Genomic DNA, 14213 nt, shown 5'->3' with positions numbered 1-14213 from the left:
GGCTGATGGAGAACCAAGACCTTATGCTGAATGTCACTAGAGCCCATGATCAAGCTTCTTAAGAACTAAAACCTGCTGAAAAGCCATCAGGAAATTACCAGCAGCACATCTCCTGGTGAGGAAGGAAGAGAATGGCATGGAGAGGGAACTTGTGAGTAACAGCAGCCAACTTTGAAGCGCATCCACATACCCAGCCGAATGACAGTCTCTTTACAACACTATCCTTTAACCTCACAACAACCTGGGGAGGCATGTTGGCCAACACACTTGTTTCATAAATAATGAAGGTTCCAATGGCTAATTCAACTCCAAGTTTACAAGGGAGGAAACCAAGAACCCAAAGTTCCCTGAGCTGGTCTGGTTATGGGCACCACTAAGTAGCACAGCTGAGAACAGTGGCCCAGGTGACGGAAATCTCATCACTGCTTGACGCACCCTCCCGCCTAAAGTCATGTAATCTGAGCAGGGTCAGGACCCTTCCTGGGTCAGAGAAATAAGGTCATGGAAACTCAACTGCCCAAACTACCAGGATGAACTACAACAAGTCTTTCTGACTTTTGTGTATCCCAGAAAAGGACCTTCAGCCTCACTCACCACACTTGTGAAACTGCGAACTGTGAAACTTGTGACTAAGAAACTGGAACACACTGTCAAGCCATGGGTCACGTTTCCTATGGATGCAGAGGGCTCTGTCAGGACTGAAGGGGTAAAGTCACTCCCGGAGACTCACCCCAACATCCAAACTATGCACATGTCCCATCAACTCTGCCTCCTCACGTGTCCCAGGTCATCTCCAAAGCCACCATCCTGGGCCAGTCCAATGTCAACGTCCTCCTGGACTGTAGTGGCCTCCTCCCTCTCTCCAACATCAGTTCTTTATCCTCCTCAGTCCGTGCTCCACACAGCAGCCAAAGGGAGGCTTAGAGACAAATGACACCATCCCACTGTGCTGTGAGTCCCTTCCTCAGCTCCCAGAGCAGCTGCAATACAATCCACATTTCTCATGATGCCCTGCCCCTCCATCTCACTGCCCACCACCTGTTTCCTCTGACAGTCCCGGCTCTGGCCTACCTCAGGATCTTGGCGCATGCTGTTCCATTTGCAAGTGCTCTTCTCCATCTTCAAACATGGCTGAGGCTCTTCCATACCTCACACTCTGCATATCACCCCTGTATACTTTCTGTTCCTCTTCCCACGCATTACAGTTTAACAGACATCTTTCTACTTTCACAGACATGCAGACAGACTTGTGCGGAAGTGACATGACTAAGGTCATCCAGATGGTGATAGGCACAGCTCAGGAACGTTGGCATCCCAACTGTCCAGAGTCCAAGCTCGCAGCCACTGGATGATTCCTCCTGATCACATCTGGCCTCCATGCCAGTTTTGACCTTGTTCTTCATTATGCTGGATGGGGATTGCAGGCATGTTACTATCACAGCAACAACACTGGCATACCTCACCTGTGTGTTATCATGTCTGTTTCCCATTCTAGACACGAGTCACAAGACTCATGTCCCAGTCACCCATCTCCATAACCCAGGACACTGTGTGCAGCAACAGGGATGAAAGATGGGGTTAGCTACAGCTACAGCTACAGCTACAGGCAACACACAATCACAGCAAAACTGAGCACTTGAGGGGACATAGGGGGTTACTTGGGTACATAGTCTCAGATGCCAAAGAACACTTTTCTTCTGGCCAAACTATTCACCACAATAGTTACTTTAAAGAACTCTTCCCGATATGAGTTCTCTGATGCTGACTGAGCCCAGTCTTCTTGTAAAAGGCTTTGCCACATCTCATACATGTGTAGGATTTCACTCCACTATGAATCTTTTGATGGGTGGTGAGGGTTGAGCTGTAGCTATAGGTTTTTCCACACTCACTGCACTCATAGGGCTTCTCCCTAGAGTGACACCTCATGTGGCGAGTTACAGAAGAGCTTTCACTAAAGGCTTTCCCACACTCTTTGCACTCAAAGGGTTTCTCCCCAGTGTGGGTTCTATTATGCCGAATGAAGTCAGAGTGGTGGGCGAAGGCCTTTCCACACTCACTGCACACATATGGCTTCTCTCCAGTGTGACTCCGCCGGTGCTCTGTGAGGTGTGACCTGCGGCTGAAGGCTTTGCCACACTCAGCGCACATGAAAGGCTTTTCTCCAGTGTGAATCCGCTGGTGCTCCGTGAGGTGAGACTTGCGGCTGAAGGCTCTCCCACACTCAGCACACTCAGAGTGTCTGCCTAGTGTGAAAGCTGTGGTGTGGAGTGAGGTCTGCTTTCTCGAGAAACGTCTTCCTACATTTTCTGCATTTATAGAGTTTTACTCTAGTGTGAATCCGCTGATGTCGAAGAAGGAAGCGATTCTTGACAAACCCTTTCCCACATTCCTTGCATTTGTAGGAATTCTTCCCTCCGTGAAACAGTGGGTCTGCCCTTGAAACACATGACTCACACGCATGAGGAGCATCTCCTGAGGAGACTTGATCTTGTAAATCTTTTGAGCCCAAACTATCGCCTCTCCCCAGATCACCACATTCAGGGATCCTGTTTCCAGGGAGGGTTTCCTTGCGAAGGACTGTTCCTGTCTTCAAATGCCCTCCCTGCTTTTCTGACACTCCTTCCAGTTCCTGAGCTTGCCCCAACGGAGAAACACAGCAGACTTCCTGAGTCAGTGACCTCTGAAGTAAGTGTCCCTTGAACAAGGCTTGCTGAGAAGCAGCAGTCTCTGTGGTCTTGGTTTTCGCTTTGTCATCTGAAGGGAATCCAATATACAAATGAGGCCTATTAGTAATGCCAACACAGAAGAAACAAAATCACCAAGCAAGCAGGAAGAGGAAGATGGAAATGTTAACCCCTGATACCCTCCTGTGGTTTGGCTGGAGGTATATGGTCCTGAGAACCTCCTCTAAAGTGCCACAGACAGTAATGAGAGAACACCAAGCACTGACAGAGTGGGGAGCAGTGGGAACTCGCATGTGGCTGGTGGAGTGCCAGAAGGTCAACCACACTGGAAACTGTTGGGTGCTTTTTCTTCAAGTTAAATATACACCTATCCCATGTCTGAGTCAACCCAATTCTGGGTATACACCCAACATAACTGCTCATAGTGGTTATGTTTATAATGTTAAAAAAAAATGCTTTGGTCACCTGATGCGAAGAGCCAACTCATTGAAAAAGACCCTGCTATTGGGAAAGATTGAAGGCAATGGGAGAATGGGGCGGCAGAGGATGAGATGGTTAGATAGCACCACCGATTCAACAGACATGAATCTGAACAAACTCCGGGAGACATTGAAGGACAGAGGAGCCTGGTGTGCTGCAGTCCATGGGGTTGCAAAGGGTCAGACACGACTGAGTGACTGAATGACAACTACTGATGTTCATCAACAGGAGAAGAAATAACATAAACTTTAACATATTACTACAATGAGATATTATACAGTATGAAAGCATCACACTCCAAGCAACTGCAACCACATGCATTTGACTTAACCTAAATCAAATCCCTTACGATTATACAGTGGAAGTGACAAATAGATTCAAGAGATTAGATCTGAGAGATAGAGTGCCTGATGAACTACGGACGGAGGTTTGTGACATTGTACAGGAGACAGGGATCAAGATCATCCCCAAGAAAAATAAATGCAAAAAAGCAAAATGGCTGTCTGAGGAGGGCTTACAAATAGCTGTGAAAAGAAGAGAAGCTAAAGGCAAAGGAGAAAAGGAAAAATATACCCATTTGAATGCAGAGTTCCAAAGAACAGCAAGGAGAGATAAGAAAGCCTTCCTCAGTGATCAGTGCAAAGAAATAGATGAAAATAATAGAAAGGGAAAGACTAGAGATCTCATCAAGAAAATTAGAGATACTGAGGGAACATTTCATGCAAAGAAAGAAAAAGTGAAGTCGCTCAGTCGTGTCTGACTCTGCGACCCCATGGGCTGTAATCCATCAGGCTGTTCCATCCATGGGATTCTCCAGGCAAGAATACTGGAGTGGGTTGCCATTTCCTTCTCCAGGGGATTTTCCCGACCCAAGGATTGAACCCAGGTCTCCCACATTGCAGGCAGACGCTTTTACCGTCTGAGCCACCAGGGAAGATGGGCACAATAAAGGACAGAAATGGTATGGACCTAACAGAAACAGAAGATGTTAAGAAGAGGTGGCAAGAATACACAGAAGAACTATACAAAAAAGATCTTCATGACCCAGATAATCACGATGGTATGATCACTCACCTAGAGCCAGACATCTTGAAACTTGAAGTCAAGTGGGCTTTAGGAAGCATCACTTTGAACAAAGCTAGTGGAGGTGATGAAATTCCAGTTGAGCTATTTCAAAACCTGAACGATGATGCTGTGAAAGTGCTGCATTCAATATGCAAGCAAACTTTGGAAAACTCAGCAGCGGCCACAGGACTGGAAAAGGTCAGTTTTCATTCCAATCCCAAAGAAAGGCAATGCCAAAGAATGCTCAAACTACTGCACAATTGCACTCATCTCACGTTAGTAAAGTAATGCTCAAAATTCTCCAAGCCAGGCTTCAACAGTACGTGAACTGTGAACTTCCAGATGTTCAAGCTGGATTTAGAAAAGGCAGAGGAACCAGAGATCAAATTGCCAACATCTACTGGATCATCAAAAAAGCAAGAGAGTTCCAGAAAAAAACATCTATTTCTGCTTTATTGACTATGCCAAAGCCTTTGACTGTGTGGATTACAACAAACTCTGGAAAATTCTTAAAGGGATGGGAATACCAGGCCATCTGACTGGCCTCTTGAGAAATCTGTATGCAGGTCAGGAAGCAACAGTTAGAACTGGACATGGAACAACAGACTGGTTCCAAGTTGGGAAAGGAGTAGGTAGAGGCTGTATATTGTCACCCTGCTTATTTAACTTATGTGCAGAGTACATCATGAGAAACGCTGGGCTGGAAGAAGCACAAGATGGAATAAAGGTTGCTAGGAGAAATATCAATAACCTCAGATATGCAGATGACACCACCCTTATGGCAGAAAGTGAAAAAGAATTAAAGAGCCTCTTGATAAAAGTGAAAGAGGAGAGCGAAAAAGTTGGCTTAAAGCTCAACATTCAGAAAATGAAGATCATGGCATCTGATCCCATCACTTCATGGCAGATAGATGGGGAAACAGTGGAAACAGTGTCAGACTTTATTTTTTGGGCTCCAAAACCACTGCAGACAGTGACTGCAGCCATGAAATTAAAAGATGCTTGCTCCTTGGAAGAAAAGTTATGACCAACCTAGATAGCATATTAAAAAGCAGAGATGTTACTTTGCCAACAAAGGTCCGTCTAGTCAAGGCTATGGTTTTTCCTGTGGTCATGTATGCATGTGAGAGTTGGACTATAAAGAAAGCTTAGCACCGAAGAACTTATGCCTTTGAATTGTGGTGTTGGAGAAAACTCTTGAGAGTCCCTTGGACTGCAAGGAGATCCAACCAGTTCATCCTAAAGGAAATGAGTCCTGAATATTCATTGGAAGGACTGATGCTGAAGCTGAAACTCTAATACTTTGGCCATCTGATGTGAAGAATTGACTCATCTGAAAAGACCCTGATGCTGGGAAAGATCGAAGGTGGGAGGAGAAGGGGATGACAGACGATGAGATGCTTGGATGGCATCATCAACTCGATGGACATGAGTTTGAGTAAACTCTGGGCATTGGTGATGGACAGGGAGGCCTGGCGTGCTGCAGTCCATGGGGTTCCAAAGAGATTAAGCAACTGAACTGAACATCCTGATGATCAATAAGGAGATGAGTGGAAAACACACTATGAAGTTCTGTTTTACCCACTCATGAATAGTAAAAATTCCTTGTTGTACTGGTGGTTATGTTTGTAAGAGGTTGTATGGACCAAGAAGGCCTGCAGGAGCCTCCTAAGGTCAGGATCTTGACCTGATGGTAGTTATTTGGATTTATTCATGTGTCAAAATTCATCAAGCTAAGGCCTTAAGAGTTATGAACACTGATATGTGTAAATTAAACTTCAGTTTAAAAAAACAAAAAGAATAAGGGGGGTGAATGGAAGTGTAGTGTAGACCTTTCTTCTACAAACAGCCTCTGAGAAGCTGGTTGTATAGACAGTCACACTGATCAGAGGCCATTCTAGAGCTCAGGGAGTGGGGGCGGGGGGCGGAGGATAAGAGATGATAAGAATGCCCAAGAAGGTGGGAGATGTTTCTAATTCAGGAATTTGTCATGGGAAGGACAGAGGGAGGTGAGAAGAAAGGCTTCAAGTGGCAATCAGATGCAGATGAGTCTGAAAGGATTGAGTGAAGGGAAAGAGAAGCAAGCAGTCTTTATTTCCAACATGAATTTTCTCATAGGCTGAGGTCAGCAGGTGGAGAGTGGTGAGGGTTTGAGGTGAGGTGAGTGGCTGGGAGAGTTGGTGTAGGAGACAGAGCAGAAGTGCAGCGATCATGGGGTGTGCAGTATCATGCAGACAAGAGATGATGAGAGAGGTGGACCGGGGTGACATTCAGGAAGGGGATGGAGTCAGGAATGATGTGGGGTATATAAGGGATAAGAACTAGATTGTTTGCATATAATGAACAGGACCTGGGCAGGGCTGCACAAGGGATCTAATGATTGTTCAAAGCTGGTTCTGGCCTTTTCAACTTCTGGGTGTAACTTGCATCCCCAGAGAGGTCTCAATAAGAAGCTTCCCCAGAATTTCAGAGGCAACAGTCCCTCCCAGTCTGCAGTGAGCACCGCTGCCTGGATCTTGGCAATCCACCTGAGGAAGTGCTTGGGGAAAGTGCTCCCTTCACCATCCGTAGCTCTCGTCCAGGATGCAACAGGCAGGTTAGTTCTGTTTTGGAAACGGGATACCCTGTTTGTGGAGATACAGAACAAAGGTGTTTTGTAAAGACTGTGAAGACTCTCTCTCTCGAGTGTGGTTTTTAGGGTGGAAGGTCTCAGAATAACGGCACTCCCACGCATGACAAAAAGTGCCGCCCCGGGTCCTGAAACCAAGGCACAAACACCAGCCTCGGGCAATGTCTACACAACAGCCTCCATCCTATAGAATCCAAAACCTGCGCACGTGCAGCCACGGGACCCCTGGAAAAGACACCCACTCTTCCCATAGACGTTCTCTGATTAATCTAAGTCCATGTGTCTCACCAGGTGACGCCGGATTCTCACCACAGGCCAGTTCAAATCAGGTCTCAGATCCCTATCATGGGAATCTTTTACAGGGGCCTCAGGCGGAGCCCCTGCTGAGTGCTGGGGCAAGAGGTCACTTTCTGTCATAAAAACACCTTCACAGAAAGGGCATGACATAGACACGCTGAAAAGAGTAGAGATAAGAAATCTGAGGGTCTCAGAGAGAAGCACTGAGGTGCCCACTCCTACCCAAAGCTGTTGTGAAAAGACAGTGACCCGAGCAGACTCACAGAGAGAAGTCAGGGTGAGACCCAGAGCCAGGGTGCGAATCTGCCTGTGGATTCTCCCAGGTCCTGGGGACACGTCCTCAGCACACCCTGCTCCCAGGAGCCCCACTTCCTCCCGCCAGGAGGACCAGGCTTCTTGCTCAACCATCCATGTTGGAGACAAAGGGAGAGCAAGTGGGAGGAAGCAAGCCCAGAACATGGCGAGGAAGATTGGTTGGGGTGGGGGGTGCGGGTGGCTCCACCACCCAGGCCTCGAGAGGATGGAACCCAGAAGGAGGCTGCAGAACTCCCACCCCTGCCACCACGGAGGTGAAGAGAAACTTACCCAGTGAGACCAGGAGCCTGGAGGTCTCCAGCACCACCTCCTGGTACAGGGTCCTCTGAGTCAGGTCCAGTAATTTCCACTCCTGCCGGGTGAAGGTCACAACCACATCCTTGAGGATCACTGGTGCCTGGCAAGTCAAACAGAGTAGCATCATGCGCTTTGGGGTGTTGGGTGGGATCAGAGCCTGCTTACTTCAGGTGTTCACCTCAGGCCTTTCCAGCCTGCTGTACTCGGGAGCACAGCTTCTGGTGGCGGACGGACAAGGTGTGAGTTTCAACTAACTTGAGAGCTGCGTAACCTGGTGCAGGTAACACTTCTGAGCCTCAAGTTTCTCGTCTATAAAGCATTCAGGAAAATAACAGAACCTAACTTTGAAGAGGTGGGGATCGAAGAAGATGAAAGGTAACAAAAGTCCCTCAGAGCAAACCAAGGGCCCCATGAAAGCCCGCTATGACCATTGTTTTTAATGATTATTTCTCTTCTTTGCCCCTCTAAGGCCCTGGAAAATCTCAACCAGCACCCAGCTCTGCACAAAAAAGCTAGATCCCAAGCAAATGGGTGCAGGTAGTACTTTAGCTGGAACTAGAAAGATCAGGACTGCTTCAAAGAAGAGGTGGTATTTGAGCAAAGATCTGAGCAATGCACAGGGATGAACTGGAGACCATCCTGAGCAGGGAGGACTGCAAGGGCAAAGGCTGGGAAGTCGGTAAGAGTCTGGCAAGTGGAGGATGGTGCAGCTGGAGGGCAGTGAGCTGGGCAAGGATGGGAGGGGAAGGGGACACACACTCCACACAGAGGGTGTCAGAGGGACAACTGCAGGGGGCCATGCTGGGGTCTGAACTGATTCCAAGGGTCATGAGTGCCCACCAGCTCACAAGCAGCTAGTGAGCTCATTACATATAGGGCCAGCCCTGTTCCAGGCCCAGGGATAAAGCAGCAAACAGGGATTCACAGATTCTCAATAAGCAACTGAATAACTGAGCAAGACAACATCAGCTGGCTCTAAGGATTCTGATGATGAGAAAACGGAGTGGGGGGCAGAGGGGCGGCTTCCCTCATGGTTCAGTGGTAAAAAATCCACCTACCAATGCGGGAGACACCCGTTTGACCCCTGGTCCAAGAGGATCCCACATGCCTCAGAACAACTAGGCCCAGGCGTCACACTCAGTCTGTGCTCTAGAGCCCAGGAGCTGCAACTACTGGGCTCATGTGCTTCAACTACAGAAGTCCCAGCGCCTGGAGCCTGGGCTCTGCAACAACAGAAGCCTTTGCAATAAGAAGCCTGCACACCACAAAAAAGAGTAGCTCCGGCTCACCACAAGCAGAAAAAGCCTGTGCAGCAACAAAGACCCAGAACAGCCAAAAATAAATAAATAAAATTATTAAAAAAAAAAGAAAACAGTGGGAAGATTAGAGAAAGTGAAAGTGAAAGTCGCTCAGTCGTGTCCGACTCTTTGCAACCCCTTGGACTACACAGTCCATGGAATTCTCCAGGCCAGAATACTGGAGTGGGTAGCCTTTCCCTTCTCCAGGGGATCTTCCCAACCCAGAGATCGAACCCAGGTCTCCCGCATTGTGGGCAGATTCTCTACCAGCTGAGTCACAATGGAAGCCCAAGAATACTGGAGTGGGTAGCCTGTCCCTTCTCTAGGGGATCTTCCTAACCCAGGAATCCAGCCGGGGTCTCCTGCATCGCAGGCAGATTCTTTACCAACTGAGCTATCAGGGATCAGGGAAGCGCATAGGTTGGGAGCAAATGTGAGAAGCCCTCTCTGAGGAAGGGCCACACAAACAAATAGCAAATACACAAGACAATTACTGGCGGTGACTGGGGCCGTGATAAGAGCAAACAGTGTCACACGCTGGAGAGAATCCTGGGACCTGCTGCGTGTTGACATTCAAAGGCTCCCACAAGGCACCACCACCCTATCGTTAATCACCTCACTTTTCACATAAAAGGAAATGTCTTTAACAGAAGGATGAATTTGCTGCTGAAAATGGCAAGCTAGTTTTGCATAAGCAGATGGCAATTGCCAAGATGAATCCAGTGACCTTCCTGGCTCCCAGCCCACCCCAGGATCCTCCTAGCAGAGGAGCAGTGAGGTGGCGCTAGTGGTAAAGAACCTGCCTGCCAACTCAGGAGACGCAAGACGCGAGCTCAAACCCTGGGTCGAGAAGATCCCCTGGGGTGGGAAATGGCACCCCATCCCAGGATTTTTGCCTGGAGAATGCCATGGACAGAGGTGCCTGGCGGCCTGCAGTCCATGGGGAACAGGAGCGAAAGAGGTCTGCCATGACTGAGCATCCTGACTCTAAAAATGCTGCACATGCTGTGCATCTGTCCCCAGGCTCTCCTTCTTCCTGCAGGCCTCACCTGGACACAGCCTGAGACCAGGGGAACCCCAAGACCTGATTCCCCGGCGGGGGTGGGGTGGGGTGTCCCTAAGATCATTCTAGGACAAGGGGCTCTGCTCCTGAATTGTCTGGAGCGATGCTACCTGGCTGGATCCTGGGCAATACCCTCTCTGATCACCATAAGCCAGGAGAAGGAAATGTTAATATCCTCATTAACCCCAAGGGATGGGAGACAAGGGCAGCGATGAGACCTGCTCAAGGTCACAGCCCTGGGAGGGGCACAGACACAACACACACTGAAGTCTCCATCCTGTTGCTTGAGTGCCTTCCTCAAAGCGCTCCATTCAGGTGGTCCAGAGACAGAGACGGTCTGAGACAGCCCATTTCTCTAACACTGCCGTTAGGACAAGCCTAGGGAAAAAGACCTCCTTCGACCCTAGAAATCAGAGTAACGGAAGAGCCATAACTAGCATTTCCTGAGCGTCTCTGGGTGCACTGTGCTGCATTCAGTGGTTTTCACACCCTGCCCTACTCATCTCTCACCAGAACGCAGAAAGAATATGCTGGGATTAACCCCATTTCACAGCACAGGAAACTGTGGAGTCAGGACCTAGCAACCTTCCCCATTAGTGGGCAGGGACAGACCCTGGCGCTGAACCCAGGATGCGGGCTCTAAAGTTCGTTCTGCACACCTGCAACACACATGGAGGATGGCACAGAGGGTTCCACGTACGTGTGGGGGTTACAGGGAGCCCTGTCCTTCGCTGGCGACTCCACTCGACATGTAGAGGAAACTTATTAAATCTGGATCAGCTTCCTTCCCTCCTTGCCTCCAAATCCTCCATGGTGCCCGCCAACCTAAGAAGTGGACCCTTCCTTCAGTCCGCCATTCCAGACCTTTCTCCACGGTTTCCAACAGGCTATGCGAGTCACAACTTAACGCCGCTCAGCCTCACCTCCAGCATTTTCATCTAGTGGGTCATGGGCTTGGGACACCCCTGCACAGATCAACTGCACTGGGAACCCATCCATATCAACCCCGGCCTGGATTTAGGACACTCGGCTGGGACTGACTGACCAGCCTCCACAAGCCCCAGAGTTAGGGGAAGCGAAGAGACCCTGGACAACAGCTTCCTCTCTATGGAGGCGCTGGGACGACGTGGCGGGGCGTTCAAAGGGCCGAAGGGGCCATCCACTCACCGGTGCCAGGTAGGTCTCTGCCGCCAGGGCCGCCATGGTGCCCTGCGCAGGGTCCCCCGGCCACGCAAGGTGGGGAATCACGGAGGGCTCCGAGGGCTTAACTGTGCTCCGCCGCAACCCCCCACCACGCCCACCCTCGACTCTACTGGGCAGCGCGGGGAGGAAGGCTCTTCCCCGCTCGCTCTGCTCCGGCCTCGCGTATGCGGACAGGCTCCGACGCGCCTGCGAAGCCAAGCACAACTCAGGCGGAGGCACCAAGGCCCCGACGCGGGCGCCGCCGGAAGTCTCGTGCAGCGCGGGGTCCCGGTCGTGCACAATCATTGGTCCAGAGCAACCGCCTCTTGCCGCAGAGCCGCCTGGGTAATACGGCCACGCAACCCAGCCTGGTACCGCGAAGGGCGCGATTCTGGGAATTTCTGTCGAGGATTCTAAGTACCCGCGGAAAGGGCTCTGGAAAAGGACATCCTCGGGCTCCGGGCGGCGGCGGGCGGGGAGGAGAGGGGTGGCGGGGGAAGAAGCGGCTCTTGGCGTCTTCTTAAATGGCCACCACCCCGTTTCCGTGTAGTATCTTCCGCAGCTAAGGAATATTCTTAAACCTGTTATTTCATGTGCCAGGAGGCTAAAATCTCAGAGGGATACGCTGGACCATGATAAGCAGAGTGAAAGCAAATTCAGGGATTTCCCTGGTGGTCCAAAATACTGAGCCACCGTGCTCCCAATGCAAAGGGCTCGGCTGTATCCCTGATCAAGGAACTAAGATCCCACGTGTGGTGCAGCAGGGGAAAAAAAAAAACAAAAAGGTGCATCCACTCAAAGATTGGACCTGATAAACATTATCTTGCTGCTCTTCAATCACAGGGAGACAGAAGCCTGAGGGTCATTCTGTGAACTCCAACACCTGTGATGGAACACAGTGAAAATACTTCAAAGACAGGAAGACGGAGATATTAGGCAGCCTTGAATCATGTGGCCAAGATGCTGTCTCTCTTTCCCTCAGAAAACACATTTTCCCTGCCTCTATACTCACTGATTGTATTCCTATCCAGCCCACCTGTTATATCAATATAGTATTTCTCACTGCACATTACAAGGCATGTTTATTTCTTTTAGTGGTGTGACACCTGGGATCTATTTGAAAAGGAGATTTACCAAATTTCATTTTCTGCAAGACATTTCCTGCAGTGGTAGAAATGTGTACAGAGTGGCCTCCTGAACTCAGATAAACATAATGGGTTTTTTTTTTGTTTGTTTTGAATTTCAGTCTAGTGTAATGGCAATACTATCTGCCAAATGATTTGAAATTATCTCCCAGTTTCAGTCTGGTAGCAAGATTATGCACAATCACTTCATTCTGTACATTCGTCTTTATTCAATGAAAATTCACTCTAAGATGCCACGTTTTCATTATATAGTGTCTTTATTACTGAAGATTTGCACGTGGTTGTGCTTACACAGCTTCATGTCATCAGATCAAACCATGGCTTCTCCATCTCCTAGTCAGCCTCACACTACAATAAAAAAAGATGACTCAAGGTTTCTATCTAAGCTGGAAGGATAGATTTATCAGTCATTGAGATGGGAAGGGTGGTGTGGTGTAGATGGAGGAGGTTAGAAGGAAATATTTAAAAGAGGAGGTTAGAAGGAAATATTTAAAATTCGCTTTTGAACATATTTTATCTTAGAATCTATCAAACACCCAAGTGAGGCAGACTGTAGGCATTTGAATATAGGACTCTGATACTCTGCTTTTTTAAAATGACTTCATTTATTGACTTATTTTTGGCTATGCTGGGTCTTCACTGCTGTGTGGGCTTTCCTCCAGTCTTGGTGAGTAGGGCTGCTCTCTAGCTGAGGTGTGCAGGCTTCTCACTGCAGTGGCTTCTCTTGTTGCGGAGCATAGGCCCAGCAGTTGTGGTGTGCGGGCTTAGTTGCTCCATGGCTTGTGGAGTAGTCCCAGGTTAGGGGTCAAACCCATGTCTCCTTCACTGGCAGGCAGATTCTTTTTTTTTGGCAGGTGGATTTTTACCACTTCAGAGCCTCCAGGGAAGCCCTGACTCTTTTTTGGCAAAACAAGTGAGATGTTTTACTCTTTGATGGGCTGATTTTTAAAGAATAACCAGAGCTATGCAATCCAGACTCCCCAAGAGAAGAAATTAATGTACAGAAATAATACCAAGTAAAATGTCACATACCTGGATTCGTGCAGCTACAGGTAAGTTTAATGTTTTAGAAAAAATAAACAGCGGGATATCTGGGAAATATTAAAGGATTGTCTGGAGCTACAAAAAGATGCTCCTTTTCCTTAAGGTGGAATGAACATGTGGTACCTACCATTCACATTCCTGATCTCCGAAACGTAGATTTCAGATAAGAGATTTCATATCAGGCTGCACCCTTGCCAGCTCTTTCCCTTTCCTTGTACTCAGTCATTAAACTTCTCATATTAATTTCCCCTAGATAAATCGTATGTCGTTGAACTCTGGTCAGGTTCTGCTTCTGCAAAACCCAACCTTAGGCAGAATATATTTGGTCAAACCTAAGATATCAATCATGTGAATCATGTCAGTGATATTAGGTTTCTCTTCCATAAGAATATAAGCAAAGGCCAGGAAAACTGCCTGCAATGTATAGCTACAGATTCAGACTAAATCTGGTCCTACCCTGTTTCTAACAAAATACTGAGTTGTTTTTCAAAGACAGGACACAACCACAAGTCATGCAGTCAAACCATGCATTAAGATATCAACCTCAAGCAACACTCAGGATCAAAATTTGTCCCCTGTCCCTACTTTTAATTTTCTTTTTCTTTTTTATAGTGTCTTTGGTTTTGGTATCAGGGCAATAGTGAATGACATTGTAGAATAAATTTAAGTGTGTTTCATCCTCTTTAGTTTTTTGGAACAGTTTGAGAAGTCGTA

General features: G+C 48.2%; 1 protein-coding gene across 1 annotated transcript; it reads right to left on the bottom strand.

Annotated features, from left to right (window-relative positions):
* Positions 1 to 1266: 1266 nt before the first annotated feature.
* Positions 1267 to 11616, bottom strand: LOC105001656 (zinc finger protein 80-like). The gene is made up of 4 exons (XM_010858042.1): positions 11296 to 11616; positions 7741 to 7867; positions 2302 to 2808; positions 1267 to 2243 (listed from the first exon to the last, which is right to left on the bottom strand). Exons 1-4 carry the CDS (start codon positions 11614 to 11616, stop codon positions 1723 to 1725), a joined length of 1476 nt encoding a protein of 491 aa, XP_010856344.1. The 3' UTR covers positions 1267 to 1722.
* Positions 11617 to 14213: the final 2597 nt, after the last annotated feature.

This window comes from Bison bison, unplaced genomic scaffold (assembly GCF_000754665.1).
Source record: "Bison bison bison isolate TAMUID 2011002044 unplaced genomic scaffold, Bison_UMD1.0 scf7180017864383, whole genome shotgun sequence".
NCBI classification, from domain to species: Eukaryota; Metazoa; Chordata; class Mammalia; order Artiodactyla; family Bovidae; genus Bison; species Bison bison.
Note: the sequence above shows the minus strand (reverse complement) of the source record. Positions and strands in the feature narration are given on the sequence as shown.

Coding starts and splice junctions, on each gene's coding strand:
- LOC105001656 (XM_010858042.1), bottom strand. CDS start 11,616: ATGATTGTGCACGACCGGGACCCCGCGCTGCACGAGACTTCCGGCGGC. Junction 7,868..11,295: donor CAGAGACCTACCTGGCACCG/GTGAGTGGATGG, acceptor TTGACTTGCCAG/GCACCAGTGATCCTCAAGGA. Junction 2,244..2,301: donor ACTCTATAAATGCAGAAAAT/GTAGGAAGACGT, acceptor CTTTCACACTAG/GCAGACACTCTGAGTGTGCT.